Genomic DNA, 26521 nt, shown 5'->3' with positions numbered 1-26521 from the left:
CTTCAGTGTTTGGTTTGTTTCAATTAACATGTTTTTTAAAGATTTTTGAATTTATTTTAGACAGAGGGGAGAAAGGGAGAGAGAGAAACATCAACGTGTGGTTGCCTCTCATGTGCCAACTGGGGACCTGGCCCACAACCCAGACACATGCCCCAACTGGGAATTGAACCAGCAACCTTTTGGTTCACAGGCTGGCGCTCAGTCCACTGAGGCCACAGTTAGCCAGGACTAACATGATGTTTTTGAGGTTTACAATGTTGTATGTATCAGTGGTTTGGTACTTTTTATTGCTAAATAAATGTATAAGACTGAATAAAGACATAAAGATAATTCACACAATAAAGGTGGTCAAAGCCCACTGTCTTACTCTGTTTGGGCTGCTATAACAAAATGTCACAAACTGGGGGACTTATAAACAACAGAAATTTCTCCCAGTTATGGAGGCTGGAGAGTCTAAAGACCAAGGTGCCAGCATGTATTATCTTACGATAAGGGCCCTCTTTCTAGTTCACAGCTAGCACCTTCCGGCTGTGTCCTCATGCAGTGGAAGGTGGGTCGGAAGCAGCACTAGTTCCATTCACGAGGGCAGAGCCTAAGCACCTCCCAAAGGCCCCATCTCCTAACCCTACCATGTTTGGGGATTAGGATTTCAATATATGAATTTTGTGGAGAACACAAACATTGAGACCATAGCACCTACAAAATAAAACTATCTTCATTTATTTAGAGAAAATAAGTTGGCATTGAGTCTATAAAATAGTATGACCAGGATGTGACAGTGACAATACCTGTTATTAAACTATTAGCACCAAGGTTTCAAACTAATACCTTCCTCACCTTCTTGAGATGGCATCTCAAAAACCTCTCGCTCATACCTTATTAAAATTCATCTTGCCCTGGCTGGTGTGGCTCATCGAACTGAGCACCAGCCTGAGAACCAAAAGGTTGGTGGTTTGATTCCTGGTCAGGGCACATGCCTGGGCTGTGGGCCAGATCCTCAGCTGGGGGCTTGCGAAGGCAAATGATTGATGTTTCCCTCACACATTGATGTTTCTCACCCTCTCTTTCTCCCTCTCTTCCCCTCTCCCTAAAAATATGTAAAAATTTTTTAAAAAATTTAAATTCATCCTATATATAATTTTAAATAATCATGATGAATATAAAACCAAGAAACAATGGCAGTGCCCAATATTCCATGAAATGGAAGCCCCATGAGGGCAGTAACTGTTGATTTTCCTCACTGCTGTATCTTCACTGCCTAGCACAGTACTTATAATGAAGCAAGTACTTACAATGGATAAATAAAAATCACGGAAGAAAATGAGCTTATTCTCTGATGGACATGAAAATCCCTATTAGCATAGTTAGGGTTTTAATTTCTTAAGTCCTTAAGCAAGACAAACTGTTCTAAGTTGAAGGGGGTAATAGGATTTATTGGTGAACCAACAGGAAATAAATTAGAAAAAAAACACCTAAAATTATACTTGAGTCAATATGAAGTTTTATTAACACACATTTGTCAAAGTCTGTACAAACCAAAACATTCCTATGTTTTAAAATGTCTGTTATTACAAACATACAAATAAACAAAAGGTGTTACCAAAAGTTAGCTACTCAATTTTATGGTAAAACGTTGTCATGATTTTTAAAAACCAAAATTGCAAGACTGAGGTTTCTTCTTTCCCTTTTGAGAACTTGTGGAAAGTTAGAAAATGTGTGAATTTGCTTTATATTAAGTGCCAAAACCTTAAAAAAAGATTTAGTATAAAACTAAATATGTTTTATAGTCACTTCATGTAACAGAATTTCTCAAAAGTCTTTAAAAAAACAAAAAAATGACTTTTTTCACAATCTTTTCCCCACAGTCAGTGTATATGCATCTGAAAAATATTATCTGACACAGTTTGTCTTTACCTAAAAGTTTCTCATTCAAAAAGTTATAAAACTATTTAGCACTGCCTTCTCCCTCGCCTGAAAGGAAAAATTACATCCCCTGCGAGAGTGATACAGAAACAACACGGCCCGCTGTTCCTCTTATCAGGAGGAAGCCACCCACTTCCACGGCTCTGCCCCGTTCCGTGCGTGGTTCCGCCTGCGAGAACGCTGTCACCACTGGTGTCTGCTTCTGGGAAAGGCCTAGCAAGTTAAACTTGCTGCTGCCATCCGGGGAGATGAGGTACAAAGGTACTCCGCCCTCATGACTGCCTCTAAGTCAAGCACCCCCTTGCATGATGAATGACTGACTCCAAGGGAGTTGATTTTACTGTTTCATGGCACACTAAACATCTCTAACTTCTTTCACAAACATCACATAGAGGACCTGAGAGCATGACAAGAAGCGCAGACTTATCCCCTCTCCTAGGAAAGTAAATCCATGTGCCCGCTTACCAGGTCAAGAAGGGAAAACAGGACATAAACAATTATGGGTCAAGCTAAGCTGCTTCCGAGAAGCACCTGTTTTCAATACATTTCTGTTCAAAGGGAGTGTACAGGCTGGGGTGGGTGAGGAGGAGCGGGGAGAAGGTACAGTGATACCATTTCTTTCAGGCAGACTCCGGGTCCATACTTGAGTAGCTTATACTGACCTGGAAAATGCTTTGTAGTTCAAATATTATCCCATTTTGAATCTGCTCATGTAAAAAAAAGTTCTCTCACAATGGCCAAGTATGACAACTGATATAAGCAAGTAAGGGTTTTGGTTGTTTGTTTTTGTTTTTTGAAGAAGTGGCAGTGTGAGACTTTAAAAGCTGTCACATGAAACAATCAGAAAGGGGTGCAGGAGGGAAATGTCCAGTACAACCTGGACAACCTTTCTCCCTGCCTTTACTTGTAAAGACAGGCTGTTCAGACCACTGCTACCTCCCTAAGAATCTTCTCAAATGCTCTTCCAAGACATCCTCCAAAAGGCACTTAACTCCACACTTATGCATTGAATTATTTCACCTTAACAATCAGTTGTTAAGACTCCAAGGTAACAAGAAAGAAAAAATTTGATTCTTTTACTAAAAGCTAGAGTAGAACTTTTTTTTTTAAAGAGGCATCACTTTTACAAGAAGAACAAGCTAGGCTACCATTATTCCTTTATCAAGAAAGTTTCTTTTTTAAAAAATAAATAAAACTCTGGCTATACATAGTACAAAGTTCATACATAATATACCTGGAAAAAAACCCAAGAGTATACCCTGAAGCAAAAGGTTTATTGGAGAGAGAAAGCCTCGTCCATTGTACCAAGTCTTAAGGTGGCAGTTTTCCAAAGTTCAGAGGGTGGCAGTGATATGAAATTAATGCCAAACTATTTGCTCATGGGTGTGGCAGGATGCAACGATGGACAAAACATCATTCTGCACGTGACACTGAGCAGTAACCACCACAAAAAAGAGGAGGAAAAAGAGGGAGGAAAGAGTAGTTCCGAGAGAGAGACAGAGAGCTAGTAGTTCTTAGAGAAGGTGGGGGAAGGGGGAAGCGAGAGAGAGGACTGGGAGTGTGAAAGGGGGAGAGAAAAGGAGCTGGAAATCGCAAACATTCGAGCATGCAGTCACGACACGGCACAGACCAGGTGTTTCCATCCAGCCCACTGCAATCACATGAAGGATAACAGTAATAAAATAGAGATTTCTTAAGAAAGTTTGCAGTTCCCAAGTCTCCACCCTAACCCAGAAATCCATGTGCTGTTACTGCTGTTACTGCTCCTTGCAGTCTCTCACGGAGAGGTGATAGCTCCTGATTTCTCCGACTTCTTGCTCTTGGACAAGGCAGCTGCTTGCTTCAGGAGCTCTCTGTTTTTGGCCTAAAAAACAATCAGCGCAAGGATGTTTCAGCAGGACAGAGTACGTTTTTCATGCAGATGCCAGGGCAGATGTAGTGGATCAGGAAGAAATGAACAAATTTTATTTTATTTTGTTTCTATTTTTAAATTTTTTTTAATTTTATTTGACTTTTTTCTTTTTAGAGAGAAAGAGAGAGGAAGGGGGAGAGAGAAAGAGAGCAAGACTGATTTGTTGTTCCACTTATTTATGCATTCATTGGTTGATTCTTGTATGTGCCCTGAACAAAGATTGAACCCACAACCTTGGGATATCGGCATGGCGCTCTAACCCACTGGGCTGTCCGACCAGGGCAGAGATGGGAGAATGTTAGAGAAAACAAAAGAAAGCCCCATGGGTTCAGGGGAAAGAAGGTAGTATGTGCTGGAGGTTAATCAGTATATCAGTCTCCTGGGATCCCCTGCCACAAAAGGATGCTTTATCCATCACAAACCATGGAGTCCCCTAACATGCTGGATAAACAGAATTTATGATTCATACAAGTGGAATCATATCCAGCTTACCCAAAAATCAAAGAACCCTTTTATTAATTCCACTGTTTTTGAGGGGAAAAGATCAGAACACATCTAAGAGTGAAACAATAAAAGACATGTAAAAGGTGGATTAAAGCGATTTGTCAATACTTGGAGAAAAATGACCACTTAAAATATAATCAGCTAAATACACGAGTTAACCACATAAAATAAGCAGTCACCTGCAATTGTTCTGTGACTTCTTTGTGGGTTTTCTCCATTTGGTTCATTTTGGCTCTCATCTGAGATTCTTGGTACTGAAAATCAGCCTTCAGCTCTGTGATCTGAGGGGAAAAAGCAGAGTAACCTGAAGAAATTTCTGTACAATGAAAAATGTTTTGGTACCAGAGAGCAAAGTGGTCCCCAAGTGAATGAAGTCCAGGGCTCTCCTGAAGATCCATACGTAAATCAAGGCCAGGGAACGCCATATCCTGTGTTTTCTAAAGATTTCCTGAAAGGCACACAGGATCCTGAAGTAGTATTTCTGATACTTAACCACTAGCAGATTAGAAAGATTTTATGTATACCTCTAAACACACACCTCCAAATAAATCAGTGATTATAATGCACTCTGACTGATGGTTTCAGAGGAGCCATGAGAATGAGAGCTGCTTCCATTTACTGATTTTTCACCCCGTTCTAAGCAAACTGACTAATTACTTCATTCAATATTATGATACTCCTGTGGAGGGTAATATTATTCCTCCCATTATATACGTGGAAAAAACAAGGCTTAGAAAGGGCTTAAGTCACATGGCCAAGGTCATACATGTTCACAAGTGGCAGAGCTAGAATTCAAACCCCAGGCCTCCTTCTGTTAACTATGCTATTCAAGGAGCAAAAGAAGACATACTTTGAGAAATGTGTGAGCCGAGTTTTGAGGTACAGGCAGCAACTGAAGCACGAAGGAAGGACAAGGGCACCCAAGCAAAGTGAACAGCAAAGGCACAGGCAGAAGGTGTGAGGTAACCAGGAGTTTGTGCTAATGACTGATGAGCATGGGGAATGGCAGCAGATGACACTGGAGACAGGCAGGACAGGAAGGAGCCTAGAAGTGTGACCTTGATCCTGAAAGTTATAGGGAAAAGTCTATTTGTTTTTGCTGCTTTTAAAACCTTAACTTTGCAACACAGTAGAAATGAGTGTTTGTTTTGTCTCTATTTTGCAAAAATCCTTTTATGTGCCATTCTGATCTAGTCCATGAAGAAAATATATTTGGGTCCACTTTCATATGATAATCATGTAGTAAAGTGGAAAGGATACTGGTCTCTTTATTTAAATTATGTATTTTTGTATGCTAATACAGTTGTCCCAATTTTCCCCCCTTTGCCTCCCTCCACCAGCCCCACCCCACTCCATCAGAATACGGGTCTCTTTCCATGAATCGCCACCTTACTGGAAGAAGAAAGCAGAGAACAGTAGAAAGAATGATACAGTGAGACAGGTTTGAGTTTATTCCTTTGTTCTGCCATTTACTAGTTGTGTGAACTGGACATGTTATTTACTTCCTTTAGTTCTACTTCCTCTTTTATAAAATGAGGTGGAAATGAGATTGAAAGACTGCACCTGAAGGTTTTATGTCATAAATGTCTTTGTTAGCCACTGGAATGAATAATAGCATTCTAAACTTGGTACAAGGCAACATACAGGCTCAGGGAAAAAACAGCTAGTTGTAGGGATCAGAATCCTAAGAGGAAAAATATTGGAGGCATTCTTTACCTATAAAACAATGATAATAATTCCTATCTCAAAGGAATTATTATGAGGATGAGTTAATACATATGAAGCACTCAGAATAGAGTTAGGCCCACAGTAAGCATCCATCAGAAATTAGCTATTATTATCATCATCATTAAAATTTGCATTAAGGCAAAAATGAGATACTCTCTAAAAATGTGAAAATAAGAAATACCAGACATGAGCTCTGGCTGGTGTGGCTCAGTGGATTGAGCACCAGCCTGTGAACTGAAAGGCTGTCGGTTCAATTCCTGGTCAGGGCAGATGCGTGGGTTGAGGGCCTGGTCCCCAGTAGGGGGCGTGCGGAAGGCAACCCATTGCTGTCTCTCTCACACATCAATGTTTTTTTTCCTCTTTTTCTCCTTCCCTTCCCCTCTCTCCAAAAACAAATAAATAAGATCTTTAAAAAAGAAAAAAAGGAAATACCAGACATGAATCAGAACAAGGATATAAAAAGTCACCTTAGAGAGGAAGGATTACTTAGAATAGTAAGATTGTACTGAAGACATTAACGTGTTTAAAGAGTGAGTCCCTCAGGAGCGAAGCTGTCCGCAATAGAAGCAAAGGGACGCAAAAGCCACAAAGGAAGGCCTCCCTGAACACTGTCCGGGGAGAAGGGAGACCTGGCCCACATATTTTGAATTTTACTGTCCCACAGACATGATAGAGGCATCAGGTTCTCTTAGCCTGGGAGCATTAAAAATTCCAATTACATAACTACCTCCTTCTACCCTAACACCATGCTCATTCTGCACTTTCTGATGACAACCTTCTAAGGAAGCTCATGCGGAGAAAAATAGTACTCAGTTATGTGCCCCACTGTGAATTAAGAGGGAACACTGGAGTTTTATACAACATCTCTGTAAGCTTGGTTATCATGAATCGTCCCTGTGAAGTGTAAGCTCCCTCCAAACGCAGAGAAAATCAACTTTCTAAACCCGCTGGGCTGAGGTGGACTCATTATAGTAATACCATGCCACACATCCTCTTCGCCGACAGCAAGCCTCTCCCCAGGATACCCCAGCCTTGCCACTGGATCTCTCTCAAGCATCAATGATAAGTACCCAACAAATACCAGTTAAAGAGAGTTAGCACCATGCCCTATTCCACACAGCTTACCCTGACATCATTCTGACCCGAGAGGCATTAACTAAGCCATACCTTCTTCTCTTTCTCTAAAATCATTTGATCCTTTTGATGCAGCATCTTCTTCAGAGTGGCCACTTCTTCCTTCAGTTGGGCAATAATGACAAAGTGGTCAGTCCCTGGTGAGTCCAGAGCCAGGTCTGGGGAAAAGCTGAGTGAAAAAATGGAGACAAACAAAAAGTCAGAACTTGGATGGATAAACTTTTTTTTCCCTGAATTTTTATAAGAGTTTATTTGAACCCTGGGTAGTGTGGCTTAGTGGACCGAGTGCTGGCCTGCAAACCAAAGGGTCCCTGGTTCAATTCCTGTCAGGGCACATGCCTGGGCTGCAGGCCAGATCCCCAGTTGGGGGCATGCCAGAGGCAACCACACATTGATGTTTCTCTCCTTCTCTCTGTCCTTCCCTTCCCCTCTCTCTAAAAATAAATAAATAACACCTCGAAAAGGAAAGGAAAGGAAAGGAAAGGAAAGGAAAGGAAAGGAAAGGAAAGGAAAGGAAAGGAAAGGAAAGGAAAGGAAAGGAAAGGAAAGGAAAGGAAAGGAAAGAAAAGAAAAAGAAAGAAAAGAAAAGGAAAGAAAAGAAAAGAAAAGAACTGGTTGGTTAAACGAGAGGATACGAATGAACTTTTTCCAGGTCTTCTAACACAGCCAGGGTCAGAAGTGAGCACCAGACAGAAGTGATGACTCTAAAGGCTGTGGGTCTTGGCTTAGGCCTTTACAAAGCAGGGCATTCAGAATGGTCCACTCTTTGAAGTAATTTTTGCAGGGTCATGGACCTGGCAGAGGTGATGGGACAATGTGTGCCATATCTACTTTCCTCAGATTGACCAGATTAGTTAGTTGTTCAGAGAAGAGTAAGGCTGACCATAAAGATGGACTTTATGGTTCCTTCCCCCATGCGATCCGAATATCTAAGTTAAGCATGGTAGAAGGTTCAATTCAAAGTTTAAAATCAGTGATGCTAGTTTTTACAAGGACAACTTGCATATAAACAAGCATATATGCTTTTTATTTAAGCCGACATGCCCGTCTGCTCCCGAAACCACCACTGGCTGGAAGGAGAACTGATTGGGAGGGATCTTCAGGATGGAAATGATCCAAAAGGATTTTAGGGGACAGTGTGTCAGGTGGCCTCACTTCAGGATGCTGGGGAAAGGAAAAAAACAGTTGGGCCCACAACTCTGCTGGGAAGCAATCCACTGTACCATCCACTGTACCAACAGGGATGGGATAATCTGGGTAGTAGGACAATGCAACTCACAAGAGGAAGCACTGTTGAGGAGAGATGAAAGGAATAAAAAGTTGCATTTAGACAGATTTAAAAGGGAAGAAAATATTTAAATGCATCTCACTGTCTCCTGATCTAGCATCTGCATTGTGCTGTCTTTCTGCAGGTCAAGGAAGCACAGATCATCCCTTAGACAGAACACGGCCTAACTGCACCTTGTCTCTGCTCTGCCTCTCGAGTCTGACTTGTGGCCTGCCCGGAGGAGGCTACAGGCACAGGTCATAATGGAAAGCATCCCACTGTTGACTTCTTAGAATTAGTTTGGTGCAGTTATTTGTGGATTGCAGAATTTGACTGCTAATAAATCCAGTTATATGTCCCTGTCTTTTAATGACAAGATTTGATTTATAAATAAATATCAGTACTGCCAGTTTATAAGATATCAAGTGGCGAGCACAGTGACTCTGGGACTGACAACCACGCACTAGCGCTAAGACAACCCTGAAATGTATTCTCGTTTCAGGAACTGTGTACGCATTTCAAACGGAAGTGTGCACACACACTCCAGTTGGCTCACCTGTCTCCATTGGTTGTGATGGACTCAAACTTGGATTTTTTCTTTGGGATTTCATTTTGAATTGAAGACGTAGAAAGCGTTTTCTGGCTTTTAATGGCAAAAATAGAGACACACACATTAGAAATCAAAGATTAATAAAACATCACAATAAAAGTGCCAAATAGAACCAATGAAATATTATAGCTTTTCTATGCAAGAGCTATTTATTCTTGATTATTAAAATCCACCAAGGTGTTGATTTTGTAGGTCCTGGATGCATGGGTGGCTTGTTTCCATGGGCCTCCAAAACTCTCAGACTTAATTAAATAATACACCTGACTCTTTTTTTAAAACAGATATCTCAATCTTTTTTTTTAAAGATTTTATTTATTTATTTCTAGAGAGAGAAAGGAGGGAGAGAGAGAGAGAGAGAGAAACATCAATGTGCGGTTGCTGGGGGTCATGGCCTGCAACCCAGGCATGTACCCTGACTGGGAATCGAACCTGCGACACTTAGACCTGACTTTTTAACAACTACAAAACAATCAATAAAACTTCAATAAGAAGTATAATGTATCTTACAGTTTAAAAAGTACTTTTACATTCAGTGTTTCACATGCACCTTAAAACCTGTGAGGTATATACAAGAGATTATTTCTACTTTGCAGAAACTGAGGCTCATTAATATTAACTGAGCCACCCAGGGACATCCAGCTAGTTAAGAGTAAAGCTGGGACTAGACACCAGGTTGACATATTTGAACTCCTAGCCCGGTTTTCCTTCACTGTGTCTCTGTGAATCCACTGGGATCTGGGTCCCACGACAATGCTAAAAGCCAGTGTTAGCCCTAATAAGTTCATCCTCTAGAACCGGTCTGCAACCCATACACCTTAACTGATGTCCAACTGCTAAGTTCAAGGATGCTTCAGAGCCTTTCTTACCTGACATCTTTTCAACATTTGATACCACTGACCATGCCATCCTTTTATCCCCCAACTTTGTTTTAACTTTATTGAAAATAACTGACAAATATAACCATATGTATGTAAAGTGTATAATATGATGTTTTGAAATACATATACATTATGGAATGATTACCAAAATCAAGATAATCAACACGTCCATAATCTCACTAGTTATTTTTTAATAGAGAAAATGCTTAAGGTCTACGTTCCGCAACTTTCAGGTACACAAAATCGTATTTATTATAGTCACTCTTCTGTACAGTAGATCCTCAGAACTTAACTCTTCTTACAACTGAAAGTTTGTACTTTTGACCTGCTCCAGGCCCTAGCAAACACCCTTCTCTTCTGTTTCAATGAAATTAGTTTTTTAAAAAAGATTCCACATAAAAGTGAAACCACACAGTATTTGTCTTTCTCTTTTTTCCCTTAGCATGATGCCCTCCAGGTTCATCCGCGCTATCACAAATGGCGGAATTTCCTTCCTTTTTTGTGGCTGAATAATACTCCATAGTGCACACACCACATTTTCTTTACCCATTCGTCTGTTGAAGAACATTTAAGTTGTTTGCATGTCCTGGCTACTGTGCATAATGATGCAGTGAATGTGGAAGTGCCAGTACCTCTGTGAGACGCTGACTTCACCCCTTTGGATATGGACGCAGAAGTGCTCGGTGGATCGTATGGTGGGTCTATTTCTAATTTTTGGAGGAACCACCATACTTTCTTCCACAATGGCTGTACGAATTTGCACTCTCACTAACAGTGCATAAGAGTTCCCTTTTCTCTATAACCAGGCCAACATTTGTTATCTCTTGTATTTTTGATAATAACCATCCTAACAGGTATGATGGGGTATGGTTTTGAATTGCACTTCCCTGACAAATTAGTGATATTCAGCACCTTTTCAAGTATGTACTGGCCATTCGTATGTCTTCTTTAGAAAAATGTCTATTTGGGTCCTTTGCCCATTTCTGTCCCACCCCCTCTGTACTTACTTTTTTTCCCCCTGCTATTGAACTGTATGAGTTCTTTATATATTTAGGATATTAATCCCTTATCACATATATGGTTCACAAATATTTATTCCAACCACCTTGAATACTTCCAGAATTCTGTTCTCAGCCTGCGTTACACCAACAACCACCCATCACAGTGGCTGGCAATAGTATTCCTCAGATCGCCTACATCAGAATCCTCTGGGATATTTACAAAACAATACAGATTCCTGGAGTCTATCCTAGATCCTGCTAAGTTAAACTCTGAGGTAGGGCCGCAGGAATCTGCATTTTAAGTAATCTCCATTCCCACTTAAGTATAACCAATGGTTCATATCTAAACCGCTTTTCTGAGTTCTAGGCTCAGCTCCCACTAAATAATTCTTTTTAATGCTTCAAACTCAACTTTTCAAAACTAATCTCTTCTCCCCTTCCTATATTCACTGTAAGTTAAGGGTCTAGCCATCTGTCCAGATAAGACACCTGAGAATACTCCTTTCCTCACCCAGCTCCTGTCCATCTGTCGGTTCCTTCTCCCGTCTAAAGCATCTTCCTAAATCTGCCTCTTTGATCTTCAGTGCCACTGCCTCAGTGAGGTTCTTGTATTAACATCTCTTACGTGGATTTTACAAAAGAAAGCTTCTTAACTAGCCCCCACGCTCTTTTTCTTTTTCCTCCAGTGTATTCTCCACAATAATGAGGGTTCATTTTTTTTATTGACCCCATGATCAAGTTCATGTTCCTTACCAGATCTACAGAATCCCTTTTTCTCCCATTTCCCAGCTCCCAACCATAAGCTCCAGTAACATAAGAGGGTCTGCAATTCCCCAGAGTTCCACGTGGTCTCACGTCCTCCTTGTCTTTGCAGATGCTATTCCCTCAGCCCAGTTTGCCCCTGCCCATTCCTCAGCTGATGATTCAGACTCAGCCCCAGATGCAGCTCCAGCGCCAGCTCTTCCCTAAGCCTTCCTCGTCTGACCTCCTAAGGTAGTTAATTATGATGGCCTCTCATGCCTGTATCTTGATGTTTCCACTGTGGAATTTGCTTCCATGCTTCCACAGAATTATACTGCAATGTTTGATTTCAGGTCTGCCTTCCCTACCAGACTGCATATTCTTGGTGAGCAGTATGATTCTTTGATTCATCTCTGCATTCCTAGCAAAGTCCCTGGCAGTACTTAATGTTTGCTTTATGAATAAACAAAAATCATAACAGTAATAATAACCAAGAGTAACTAAAATGTTTTCCTATATGCCAGCTATAAAACTAATCACTATTCACGAACTGTAAACAACTCTATGAGGTAATACTATTATTCCTCTCATTTTACAGATGAAAAACTTGCCCAAGATCTCATGCAGAGAACCTGGAAAAGCCAGGATTCAATCCAGAGCCAGAACTCTTAACAACACTACCAGGAAAAACCTAGACCATCTATCAACCTCCTGGCCAAATAAATATACATAAAAAATCCTTATCTCTCAGAAAATGAAATGCCCCATCTTCTAGGGAGATAACCCACTCTAAGGGTGAGGAGAATGTTACATGTGAAAGTGAAGTGGTAAGTACTACCAACTTTTCAGACATGATACAAACCAAGTCACGAAATTCTGACACCTTATGGAAGTGTCTCTGGCTCTTGGAAAATACGTGAATTATAAAATATGACAAAGGAGATTCCTCCTATAGGCTAGTAACTAGAGAGGATAAATAGGAAAATTTATACAAAATGATCTCTTCCATGGCTGACTGTGTGAGCATTACATTGGATCTACCGGCACCTCTACTCCTACCTTACGCATCTGGGATTACCTGTTATAATGGCTACCGCTGCTCAGTCGACTGTACTGCTCCTTCTCCTGGTGGCTGGCACGGGACGAGCTGCTCAGGTGCTTCCTCTGCTCTTTGGTCTTCTGAAGGACCCGTTTGTATGAAAGTGTGCAGAGCCAGCAGAGCAACTTCCCATCTACCTGGAAGATAAAGAGACAAAGATAAAGAAGGCGGAACAAAGTACTGGGTACTACAGAACGTGACTATAGGAAGCAAGAATCTCTGGACTAAGTCCCAGCTCTGCCACTTCCGAGCTGTGTGAACTTAGGAAAGTCACTTGAGCTCTCTCAAGCTCAATTTCTTCATCGGTAAAATAGGGGATAATAGTACCTATTCAGAGGGCTGTTGAATTTAGCAATATAATGTAGGTAAAGCATGGTGCCAGGCACATAAATCTTGTTTAATAAATATGAGTTACTAATTTTATGTATCTTTTTGTTTGTTTTTTCTTCAACTTAACAAACCCAGACCAGAGCAAAGTTTCCACAAGGATTTCAAGAGACACAAATATCTCCATTGTGTTCATTAAGTAAAATTCAACAGAGAGAAGATAGAAGATGAAATATTTGATGCACCAGGGTTGGGGGTTTGATACCCAGTCAGGGCACATACAGGAATCACCCAATGGGTGCATCAATGGTGGAACAATAAATCAATGTTTATTTCCCTTCCTCTCTCTCTAAAAATCAGTAATAAAAATTTTTTTTAAAGATGTTATTTATTTTTAGTGAGAGGGGAAGGGAGGGAGAAAGAGGAGAGAAATATCAATGTGTGGTTGCCTCTTACTCGCCCCCTACTGGGGACCTGGCCCACAACACAGGCATGTGCCCTGACTGGGAATCCATCTAGTGACCCTTTGATCGCAGGCCTGCACTCAATCCACTGAGCCACACTAGTGAGGCAAAAAAAATTTTTTATGAAATATAAATTTATACTTCAGTTTTAATACATTATAAATGGCTCACAAAATGGTATGCTGGATATCTTTTCTCAGACACAATGTCCCCAGAAAAAGACCAATGAGCAAGTAGTTTCCAGGACCCCGGGCCCTGTCGGTGGCCTGCCGTGACACTCTGAATTAGAAAAGTTAGTCCCTTTGGGCAGAAGCAGATCTGCACCAGGGAGCAGGGCACAGGGCTAGGAAAGCGGAATGGGGCTTCCCAAATCCTCGGAAGCTGAGGCGCCTCTGCGTAGCACCGACTGCAAACCTGTTTGTGGGGCAGCCTGGTGCAGGTGGCAGGGCCACAGAGCTGGCTGGAATGACACAGGGTAGGAAGGGAGTGTGATGATATTTTATGGAACTTTAATTTTCATGTCTTCTTTTGAAATTAGATCTTGTGCATCATCTTGAACATGGGTTGGCCACGCCTTCACTTATCTAAAGTATTTTTATCTTGTTAGCAAATTCCAGTTTGCACCCCACCCTCTAATCCATTAGCAAGCACAGCAGTCTGAATCTATCCCACTCCACCCAAGTAAAGCCTTTCCCCTAGCTCACAGCTGCAGGGGCCACCCAATGAGCTCCCTGATCCCACTCTTAGGTTCTTATAAACCATTTTCACCCAGCTGGTGAAGACTTCTTAAATGTAAATCTGATTACATCTCTCCTCTCTTTAATCCAATAGTTTCTCATCCTATCTAGTATAAAATCTGAACTTTTTACCTTGGCCTCTGTTTAAACTAGCCCCTACCTGCCTCTATAATCTCATTCCCTTTCTCTTCCCCTAGTTTACTCTACCTTCTGTTCTTCCCAAATGCCAAGCTCACTTTTGCCTCAAGGACTTTTCATAGATGGGAGTTCCTCTTCCTGGAATCTTTGCCTTCCAGAAATACCAGGGCTATGTTCTCATCATTCCAGTTCCAGCTCCAATGTCACCTTCCTGGAGGTCCTCCCGAGTGCCCAATCCAAACTGGCCTCCCTAGTCACTCTCTTCATACACACCGTTTCTTTATAGCATTCATATATAAAATTTGTGTTAATTTATTTCCTTGTTTATTTTCACCCACTTCTCTCTCATACACATGAATATAAGCTCTGTGAGACTAAAGTCTCCCGTTCAGTGCATTAATGTATTTCTAATACCTAGAACAGTGCCTGATACATGGTAATATTTAATTATTTGTTAATGAACATATAAATGAATTTAGAAACCAAACTTCAATCTGGTTCATTTCATGTTATGGGATATGGCCAGAAGGCCTGATTTTAAAACACTCTGGAAGACCTTGCTTAGTTACTAGCTTTCACCAAAGAAGGTTTGAAAACAAGGTAACTTCGCTAAAAGAGACAGCACTGAAAAGAAAAATAGCACACCAAACCACAGGGCACTTGATTTCAGATCTCTCCTTTAAAAATAAAATTAAAAAATATAAAATTAGCCCTGGCTGGTGTGGTTCAGAGGATTGAGTACCGGCCTGTGAACCAAAAGGTTGCAGGTTTGATTCCCAGTCAGGACACATGTCTTGGCTGTGGGCCCAGTCCCCAGCTGGGGGCATGTGAGAGGCAACCCATCAATGTTTCTCTCACACATGCATGTTTCTCTACCTCTCTTTCTTTCTCCCTTCCACTCTCTCTAAAAATAAATAAAATCTTTAAAAATGTATTTAAAATAATATAAAATTATCTTCTGGGAATTAAAGTATCATGAAGAAATCATCATAGATAACACCTATCGAGTACTTATCACGTACCAGATTCCTCTCCAAGGGCTTTCCACATAACGACTCAACTGTCATAACAATGATCGGGTCTGATTAGCCTCATTTACAGATGAGGAAACTGAGGCAATGATGGAATAACTTGCCCAAAGGTACATAGCAAATAAGTGACAGAACTAAGATTTCAACCCTCGCATTCTGAATCCAGACCACCCGCGCTCAGTCTCTAAGCTTAGCTCTCCTTAAGTTTACAAACATGTGACTCAGCATGCCTAAAAATACCCACACTCTAAAGGTAGGATTATAACTAAGAAAGTAAAAACTTAGTGAATTCTAGTATAATCCTAATAATAATAATAATAATAATAATGTCAATACCATTAACTGAGTTTTAGGCTCAAAATTAAGTGTTTTATATATTTATCTCAATTAAGTCTCCCTATGTCCTTGTGAACTAGCAATTGTTATTCCCACTGGAGAAACAGTTAAATTGATGCGTGACATGAGTAACTTGCCCAGATCATTCAGCTACCTGAGGTCTGAGGAACTGCAAAGTTTGTCTTCAACTCTTATTATATGCTACTCCCTGATTACTCATACAGCTTCTCCAGTATCTTTTTTTTTTTCATAAGAGAAAGTTTATTTAGCAAGTCACAGAGGTGGAAGATGTGGGCTGCAGAAGAAATGGGCTCGGGAAATAAGTTACAGAGGCTAAAGAAGGGGCTCCTGGAGCTCAGGGGAGAGAGGTGAAGGTGATGCACCTGGGCGAAGGCCAGGACGCGGGGAGGACAGGGGGAGGGAGAGCTCCTCTCCAGCGTCTTGACCAGGGAAGAGGTGCCCTGGTGGACAGGCGGGAGTATTCTGGTCCCATTGAAAATTAATGAATTTGGTTAGCAAGAGTCAGTTCTTGAGAGCCTAAGCATCTCTAAAAAGCACCTGAGCCACACCAGTCAGGGCAGAAAGTAGGTCTTAAAAGTTCTCATCACAGGGAAAAAAAAATAGGTAACTATGTATGGTGACGAATGTTAACTAGACTTACTGTGATTATTTCACAATACATACAAATTTCAAATCTTATGCCATATACCTGAAACTAATCTAATGTTGTACATCAATTATACCTCAATTAAAAAAAAAAGGTGGGGGTGGGCTGAGATAGGAGTAAAAGACAGAAAACTGTACTTGAACAACAATTAAAATAAAAAAAAGATAAATAAAAATAAAACAATCTGTTTAGTCACTTTTTAAGAAATAGAAAATGAGTCCTGGCTGGTGTGGCTCTGTTGGACTGAGTGCCGGCCTGCAAACAGAAAGGTCACCTGTTCAATTCCCAGTCAGGGCACATGCCTGGGTTGTGGGCCAAGTCCCTAGTAGGGGGTGAGTGAGAGGCAACCACACATTGGTGTTTCTCTCCTTCTTTCTCCTTCCCTCCTCCTCTTTCTAAAAATAAATAAATAATCTTTAAAAAAAAAGAAATAGAAAATGAGAACCATCTTTTTTTATCAATAAATAACAGTAAGCTGGAAGATATATTTCAGATTAATGTTTTGGTCATGTCAGATAAGACAACTAAAAAGGAAAGGAGATAGTTTTCAAGTATGACTTTTATCAATGTAAACTCTATCTGCCCTGACCAGCGTGGCTCAATTAGTTGGGTGTCATCCCATAAAGCGAAAAGTCACTGGTTTGATTCCCAGTTAGGGCACACACCTAGTTTGCGGGCTCGGTCCCAGGTTGGGGCACATGCAAGAGGCAACCAATTGATATTTCTCACATTGATGTTTCTCTCCTTCTCTTTTTCCCTCCCTTCCCCTCTCTCTAAAAATAAATACGTAAAACCTTTTTTAAAAAAGATAATTTCTCATAATGTTAAAGCTATGAAAATAATAAAACAGGGTAATATGATAAAGAGGGCTGAGGGAGTTAGGAAAAGGTAATAGTAAGGAGGTGGCATCTTGAGCTGACACATGACATGGAAAACCACTTAAGACACTCAAGGAAGAAGTACTGGGCACAAGGACAGCCAGTGCAAAGGTGGAAACGAGACTGGCATGCTAGAGGGACTGAAAGATGGCCAGTGTGGCTGGAACAAGGAAAGAGGCTGAAAGGGTGATGGCGAATGAGACTGGGAGTCAGGTCTGGGCTTTGGAGGCCATGAAAGGAGTTCGGGTTTTATTCTCAGTGCGACTGGAACTCACTGGATGGCTTTAAACAAACAAAAATCTAAACCATTTTGATGCCACCAGGATACCATCATTTCACATACAGCTTCCCTCCACGTCACCTTCTTGTCATCTTTAACTTCAACAGATAGAAACATTTAAAGGGCCAGACAATAAAACCGGTGGGGAGTACAACTCTCTTGGTTGAGTCCCAGTCTCTCCTTTACAGAGTTCTGTAGAATTCTGCCAATCACCACTTCACTTATGTGGGATGCTGATCACTATAATTCAGCTTCTCAAGAAATACTAACCCATGAGATGTTAGATGTAAGGGTCCACATTTGATAATGAAGAAAACAAAGGAGGAATATCTTCTTCAAGGTCAATAACAGAAGTAGGAGTAGAAGTAAGAAAACCTTCTCTGTTACAGGTCTTTTTTAAAAAGGGTTTTACGTATTTTTAGAGAAAGGAAAGGAGAAAGAGAGGGACAGAAACATCAATGTGTGGTTGCCTCTTATACGCCCCCTACTAGGGACCTGGCCTGCAGCCCAGGCACATGCCCTAATTGGGAATCGAACTAGCGACCCTTTGGTTTGCAGGCCCATGGTCAATCTGCTGAGCTACACCAGCCAGTGCTATGTCTTTTTTTTTATTGAATTTATTGGGATGACATTGTTTAATAAAATTATATAGGTTTTAGGTATACAATTATATAATACATCATCTATTATGTTTTTTTTAAATTTGTTAATTTGAGAGAGACAGACAGGCAGAAACGTTGATTTGTTATTCCACTTATCAGGATGCTTCGTCTGTGTGCCCTGACTGGGGACCAAATCCGAAATGTTGGTGCATCAGGACAACACTCCAACTGAGCCACCCTGCCAGGGTGTGATATGTCTTTTTGACACAACTGGCCCACCTTAATTTCTCTGGAAGAAAAAAAAAAATCAAGAAAAACACAGAAATGTACCTTCTTTCTGTCGTCTTTCCTGTCGAACGCACACTGCTGCTTGCACTGTTCACAAGAGTATGGTGGGCCGTACTTCTTCTCTGAGTTTGTGCAGCGCTGGCATTTGTTGCCGATAAAAGCTGCAATGATATTGCAGTACTGACAAGGTTTGGGCTTAAAGAGAAAAAAGGTCAAGTAAGTATATTAAAAGACACCAATTCCTTTTTTACAGCAATGATTCCTATTACATAGTCCATGAGTCGTGGTAAAAATGTATTCCCAACTCTACAAATTTCCTGCCACGCTGACTGATCGAGTGAAGCCCAATCTCTAACACTATGTAAAGTGTTTTTATGCAGAGGGCTGTTGATTGTAAAATAAATAAATGAACAAATAACAAAAACCCGTTATATAGATGCTGGGACTTCTATGAGAAATTTCATAGAACCAGCTCTTTGGAGAAACCAGCAAATGATTGAAATTTCTGGAAAAGGGCTCTTTGCCATTATCATTATAGAAACAGGTTGGGAGAAATGCCTATTAACAACATGTATCCTGAACCCTAATACTGAGAGAAAAAAAAAATCATTCATCGAAATGAACAGTGAACTGCTACCAAACAAAGAGGTCAAGTCATAGGACCCATCTGTCCCCTCCTCTCTCCACACTAGTTACCCAAAGCCTCTCAGGAAAATTATAATCACAGTCCTGATACAGTGACTATAAACACGGAACTCCTCAATACTGAGAATTAGCTGAGTTTCCATTTTTATGATAAAGTATTTACACACAACTAGTTATTCTAATAAAAACATGGTAATCACATTAACAGTCCACAGAATGTAAAGCTCCAAGAGACCTGAGCACTCACTGTCAGGTACAGAGAAATCTACTTACCGTTCCATACAACTGCACATTCTGAGCACATTTCTTGCATATTGTACTGGTTTTACTGCAAAGGAAGAGAGAGACACAAGGCTTCTGTAAGAAAAAAGTTGTTTTACTTGGAACATCTGAACATTGATTCCTCCTTAAACCCAAAGAATAGGGTTATTGCTAAGAGCCAAGGTGAAATACAGCCTGGATACTTGGTTAACTGAAGGTTGATTATCTGGCCAGTAGCTCTTTTAATTATCATTATTTTTTTTAAAAAAATTCATTTATTCATATTTAGAGAGGGGAAGGGAGAGAGAAACACCCCCCCCCCAGCCAGGGACCTGGCCTGCAACCCAGGCATGTGCCCTGACTGGGAATGAAACCGGCAACCCTTTGGTTCACAGGCCAGCCACTCAATCCACTGAGCAACACCAGCCAGGTCTCTTTTAATTATTTTGTAGTTATTAATTTTATTAGCTCAGATAAAATAAGGCTTTAGTTTAGAATAGTGAGTTATTTCTGCCCTGGACGGTGTAGCTCAGTTAGTTGGACATCGTCCCGCAAAGCAAAAGGTCGCCGATTTGATTCCTGGTCAGGGCACATGCCTGGGTTGCAGGTTCAGTCCCTGGTCAAGGTGGGTACAAGAGGCAATGAATTGATGTTTCTCTCTCACATTGATGTTCCTCTCCCTTTCTCCTTTTCTCCCTCTCTTCCCCTCTCTCTAAAAATAAATAAATAAAATCTTTTAAAAAAATAAACTCTTAAAAATGAATTTTAAAAAATAGTCAGTTATTTCTGATTATGACATCTCCAAGTATCACTATGTAAAATGATCAGATATGGAGAGAACCCTGAAAAGAATATTATGCTAGACTGAACTAAACTAGCAGAAAAGAAATTAATTCTCCTCAGTTCAGATGAATAGCTGGGAATTAAGGTTAAGGTTAAATATATGTGTTTAGAATATGAACTCAGAGATTGAATCCACGTTGACCTTTCTCCATCTATGCTCACCTCTACATGTAAAAGAATATAAAAATCGCAGATGTGGGGATATACATGTTATGACCAAATATTTGTCAATATTTCCAGTTCCTCTAAGTGCCAAGGAGTGACCAAAATAAAAATGTCTTTTGCCAGAAGTCATAATATTACCTAAATGCCTGAACTGATAAACAGCTGTGGGGAAAAGTGTCACATTAAAGCCTAACCCTTCACAACGCGAGGCACCCACAAGTGCTTGATGTGCAAGGACAGTTTAAGCAATATTCTGGAGAGAAAAATAAAATCATACAAAAAATCCAGCCTATTCACAATGTTATGATTATTTTACCATACAATTCCTATGAAAGTGAACATAAAGTTAAAACAGACAAAAAGAAAACCTTAAAGTAAAAAACATTTAAATTAAAATGGGGTGCTCAAACAACATATTTTCCAGGGCAACTTTCTTCCACTTTAAAAAGCCAGTACAAGCAGTGAATGAAGTACATTGAGAGAGCTCTAGAAAGAGGATTAGCATCAGTGATTCTATGATACCAAACATTTTGGTGTACACTTCGATTATTATTAAAGGGGCAGGATATATATCAATACATACAAATGTTTTGACATCCTAAAAAACATGGAAAGTAAAATTGTTTCCATGATCCATCTCAAATTATTTGTACGTATGGTGTAAATTAAGGATCAAACTTCATATTTCACTCCACACACAAAAATTAAAGATGGACGGATCCTAAACCTAAATATAAAAGCTAAAAGTATAGCTTCTAGAGTATTCTGTGTGTTTCCATGTGTGAGCTACCAAACAGACCCCACCATGCTTAAGGCACTACCACTTACAGGTGCAGTTCCACAAAAGTTGAACTTACCATATCCATAAACCACTCACTACATCAAAAGCCCCCCTTCCCAGAGATGTGTGTTCACGCACACCTAAGCGTTTTTCATACTTTTAAAAATATATTTTATGGATTATGCTATTACAATTGTCCCATTTCCCTTCACTGCCCTCTACCCTGTACACCCTCTCCCACCCACATCCCCACCTTTAGTTCATGTCCATGTGTCATACTTATAAGTTCTTTAGCTTCTACATTTCTGATACTATTCTTACTCTCCCCCTATTTTCTACCTACAATCTACGCTACTTATTCTCTGCATCTTTTCCCCCTCTCTCCTCCTCCCACTCCCCTGTTACTAACCCTCCATGTGATCTCCATTTCTGTGGTTCTGTTCCTGTTCTAGTTGTTTGCTTAGTTTCTTTTGGTTTTGCTTTAGGTGTGGTTGTTAATAATTGTGAGTTTGCTGTCCTTTTACTATACATGGTTTTTTTTATCTTCTTTTCTTAGATAAGTCCCTTTAACATTTCATAAAATAAGGGCTTGGTCATGATGAACTCCTTTAACTTGACCTTATCTGAGAAGCACTTTATCTGCCCTTCCATTCTAAATGAGAGCTTTGCTGGGTAGAGCAATCTTGGTTGTAGGTCCTTGTCTTTCATGACTTGGAATACTTCTTTCCAGCCCCTTCTTGCCTGTAAGGTCTCTTTTGAGAAATCAGCTGACAGTCTGATGAGAATTCCTTTGTAGGTTACCGTCGCCTTATCTCTTGCTGCCTCTAGGATTCTCTCCTTCATTTTTACCTTGGCTAATGTAATTATGATGTGCCTTGGTGTGTTTCTTCTTGAGTCCAACTTCTTTGGGACCCTCTGAGCTTCCTGGGCTTCCTGGAAGTCTATTTCCTTTGGGGAAGTTCTCCTTTATTATTTGTTCAAATACGTTTTCAATCCGTTGCTCTTCCTCTTCCCCTTCTGGTACCCCTATAATTCGGATGTTGGAACGTTTAAAGATGTCCTGGAGATTCCTAAGCTTCTCATTTTTTTTAATTCTTATTTCTCCATTCTTTCCTGTTTGATGGTTTCTTTCTTCCTTCTGGTCCACTCTATTGTTTTGAGTCCCAGTTTCCTTCCCATCACTATTGGTTCCCTGTGCATTTTCCTTCATCTCTTTTATCATAACCTGCATTTGTTCATCTAATTTGCGACCAAAATCAACTAATTCTGTGAGCTTCCTGATCACCAGTGTTTTGAACTATGCATCTGATAGGTTGGCTATCTCTCGGTTGCTTAAAAGGATGAGTTCTGGGGCACTGATTTGTTCTTCTGTTTGAGCCATCTCATCTTTTTTTTTTTTTTTTTTTTGGTCTGGTCGCTCCTGTTACAGTGAGGGGCGGAGCCTTAGGTGTTCACTGGGGCTGGGCACCCCAGTCGCTAGATTGTGACGTTGTATGTGAGGGTGGGGTCAAGAGGGAACAATGGCGGTAGCTCTGTCTCTGTGGGACCTCAGTCCCTTCCCTGGGATCCTGGGTTGCGCATTCTGCCTTGCTCCACAATCGCGGCCTCACTGGGTCTGCCAGCTGCCGCTTGCGTGCTCAGGGTCCACCCGCTGCGATCTTGCGCTCCCCAGATGCCTTAGGCACTCCCGGTTGCCTTAGGTGCCCAACTCTCCCTGCTCTCCACGCCTTGAACTGTGCCCAGCTGCTTGTCTCCGCCCCTCCTACCGGTCTGGATGAATGGGTCTATTTCAACTTCTTGGTTGTCTGACTTCCATTCAGATAAATTTTCTGTCAGATCTGGATGTTATTCTGCCTCTAAATCGTTGTTGTTCCAATCTTGGTTGTGCATGGAAGTATGGTGCATCCACCTATGCCTCCATCTTGGCCAGAAGTTTCGTTTTTCATATTCTTTAAAATGAGATTCACACAAGGCAAGTGTAAAGGCAAATGAGTTTCAAACATGTTCAAGGCTAACAAGTCCTTTATCAGGATTGTTGCATTTCCAAAAGTATTTTCTTCTGGCTTATAAATTCTTCAAACTCTGTATATAAACACACTGCAATGTGAAGCTTGTGTGTTACTCTCATTGCTGAGTGCCATGCAGATCATAACCACAATATAAATTGATCAAGGATCTGAAGAAAAGTTAACTTAAGAAATGTAAGCCATCAATGCATAACTAGGAAACATGTGTTTTGTACCCATTGATGTGTTAAAATAAAAAACTGCAGAATCTGCAGAAAATGCAATTGACTGCAGATCTGTACATTGAAATGCCACTGATTACAGATTTTAAGGGGAAAAAGCCTATTAACATATTTCATGGAGGACAAAAACTGTACCTCTCCTGCTGGTACTCAGTCCTACAGTAGGTGCACTTCACAACAGGGTGTGCAATCCGACATTCCTGAAATGAAAGGGGGATATCATTTTAAAAGGCAGTCAGAAATGGAAACGGTCTTTAGTACTCAATAGACCTGGGTACTACTGGCCACTGTGCTTGAGTCACTTGAACTTTTTGGACTTTAGTTTTTTCCTCTAAGATATTGGTATCACTGCCCTGCATTGACGTAGGAGATAAAACAGAATTTATGTGGAATTACTCTGTAGTCACTTATTATAAAACAAAGATATGCACGAATAGGCTTTAGACAGGGATGGGAGTCAAAAGCCCTGGATTCTAATCCAGTTCTGCCTCTGCCACTGTGCGATTTTTGAGCAGGTTCACTTACGAAATGAAATTGCTGGGTTAAAATTATTATTGCTTTTTTATATATACATAACTTCCTTTAACTATATATATATTATATATACAACATATATTATATATATTATATATACCATAATTTAATTTTTTAAGGCCAGCTTGGTGACTTTTAACTGTCGCCTCACACAGCTCTTCTATGCACTTAAATCGACAAAGCCAGATAAAGCAACTTAAATGAAAAAGAGAACTTGGATCTTCAGGGGTAAAAACTGACCAACAGTTGGTTAGGATGGGGACCGAAGGTCACCAACTGGATGTTGAAAAATCATCCTTTTGCTTCAAGCGCTTGACTGTGCGCCTTTTCTAAAAAGCCTCTCCACCTCCGGCTCTGAGACTGGCTGAAAAGTGTCAGTGAAGCGACAGAATTCGAGGCGCTCCTCTCAGGCAGCACCCAACTCTGGAGTTCAGTCCCAGGCAGGGCAAGGGGTCCCTCAGTCTGCAACCAGACATACCCCGGTGGCGGGGAAGCCAGCTAGCTCAAGAAAAAGGATCTCCAGCGCGGCTGGTTGGAGCCAAACAGGGGTCCCGCTGTTCCCTCCCCGGACTTCACAGGGTCCGAGAACAATCCCTCGCGGTTGCTAAGCAGCCGGACACGCCAGCCCAGCCAAGGGGCCCTGGATCGAGTCCGGGACTCCCCCACTTGCCCCACCAGCTCCCTGCGGGGCGGGCGCGGCTCCTCAGCTAGGCGGGCCAGCCACGCCCTGCCCAGGGGACCTCGCCTGGCGTCCCCGCAGAACATCGGACTCTGGGCCGCGCCTCCAGCGTCCCAGTTCCCGGCCGCCGCCCTAGCCCGCGCACCTTGCACAGCTGCTGCCCCTGAGACAGCGCCTCGAAGGGGAAGCGCTGGTGGCACTTGGTGCAGGCGTAGAGCGCCGCCATGTCCGGCCCGGGCCGTGCTCGCCGCCCCGCCGGCTCAGCCCGCCGCTTTATCTGACAGTCTGAAGCGCAACCTGGCAGAGGAGGCGGCGGCGGCAGCGGCGGCGGCAGGTTGCGGGCTGCGGTAGGCGGGAGGGCGGGCGGGTGCGGCTGGACCAGGGCGGGCGCGGCGGCGCTGAGCGCCCGTTCACTGGTCATTTCAACGTCCATCAAGCAGGAAGAGGCGGAACACGGAGCTCCTAAGGACTCTGATTCGGTCTGGCTGGTGTACGCCACTCATGACGCGCGAGGCCTCGGTTATGTAAAGCGCAGTCACGCGGGGGCGCTGCTGGGAGGGACGGTCTTCTGCTTCGACCTCGGAAGCGGCCAGACTCCTCCCACTTAGTTCTTTGTTCCCGCCCTCGTTCCTCCTCTTCCAGGCCGCGGTGGCCTCCGCGCCTCTCGCGATACCTCCGTGGAGTTGTGATGCTTTAGTTTCCGTGGGGAGCAGGAGGGGTGCGGTTGAGTCTAGTGCACGACATTGTGGAAGTAGAATTTGGGGACCACTCGGAGCTCGAAGAGGGTGGAGGGCTTGAGAGAACCCCTCCATCGTCGAGGCAGGAGGGGCCCGCACAGCCCTCTTGCATGAGAGGCAACTTAAGAGAGATGCCCTCTGTCTGAGACCCTTAAAAAAGGGGGAACTCTTGCCCTGGCTGGTGTGACTCAGTGGGTTGAGCGCCAGACTGCAAGCCAAAGGGTCGTCAGTTCTATTCCCTGTCAGGGCACATGCCTGGGTTGTGGGCCAGGTCTCCAGTGGGAAGCACTCAAGTGGCAACCACATATTGATGTTTCTCTTCCTCTCTTTCTCCCTCCCTTCCCCTATAAATAAAACCTCTCAAATCTCTCTCTAAAAAAAAAGGGGGGGGGGGGGTAACTCTAGAGTCTAGGGTCATTGACCTCCAGAGAGAAAGGAAAGGAGGAAATCCCAGAGAGAGAACTCCTATATTGGAGAAAGGGATGCTAGAGTGGTAACAGCCCTCTAGAAGGGAGAAGACAAATATTGCAAAGAAATATTGGATTTGCCAAAAAGTCCCTCTGTACCATTGCTCTAGGAGTGCTTAGCTGTCTTTAAACCTCATTCAAAACTATTGTAACAGCTGTCACGTCAATGTGCATTAAAAAACATCAAAATTGGTGAATTTTTGTACAGCCATTTTTTTTAAAGATTTTATTTATTTATTTTTAGAGAGGGAAGGGAGGGGGGAGAGAGAGAGAGAGAGAGAAACATCAATGTGCTGTTGCTGGGGGTTCTGGCCTGCAACCCAGGAATGTACCCTGGCTGGGAATCGAACCTGGGACACTTTGGTTCCCAACCCGCGCTCAATCCACTGAGCTACACCAGCCAGGGTGTACAGCCATTTTAATATTGAAGATGGATTGGCATATTATGCTTTATTGTTTCAAGAAAGGTAAAAACGCAACTGAAATGCAAAAAAAAGATTTGTGCACTGTCTGGAGAAGGTGCTGTGACTGACTGAATGTGTCAAAAATGGTTTGCGAAATTTCTTGTACTATTGACATTTTGGCCAAATCTTTGCTGTGGGGCCATCTTACGCAA

At 41.9% G+C, this 26521-nt stretch overlaps 1 protein-coding gene across 1 annotated transcript; it reads right to left on the bottom strand.

Moving 5' to 3' along the window:
* Window positions 1-1484: 1484 nt before the first annotated feature.
* FAM76A (family with sequence similarity 76 member A) lies at window positions 1485-25075 on the bottom strand. Its single transcript, XM_028512377.2, has 9 exons — window positions 24847-25075; window positions 23624-23688; window positions 19464-19518; window positions 18588-18740; window positions 12777-12934; window positions 9025-9111; window positions 7235-7370; window positions 4519-4620; window positions 1485-3787 (listed from the first exon to the last, which is right to left on the bottom strand). The coding sequence occupies exons 1-9, from the start codon at window positions 24925-24927 to the stop codon at window positions 3701-3703; spliced, it is 924 nt and encodes a 307-aa protein (XP_028368178.1). The 5' UTR covers window positions 24928-25075; the 3' UTR covers window positions 1485-3700.
* Window positions 25076-26521: the final 1446 nt, after the last annotated feature.

The sequence above is a fragment of the Phyllostomus discolor genome, chromosome 5, assembly GCF_004126475.2.
Source record: "Phyllostomus discolor isolate MPI-MPIP mPhyDis1 chromosome 5, mPhyDis1.pri.v3, whole genome shotgun sequence".
NCBI classification, from domain to species: Eukaryota; Metazoa; Chordata; class Mammalia; order Chiroptera; family Phyllostomidae; genus Phyllostomus; species Phyllostomus discolor.
Note: the sequence above shows the minus strand (reverse complement) of the source record. Positions and strands in the feature narration are given on the sequence as shown.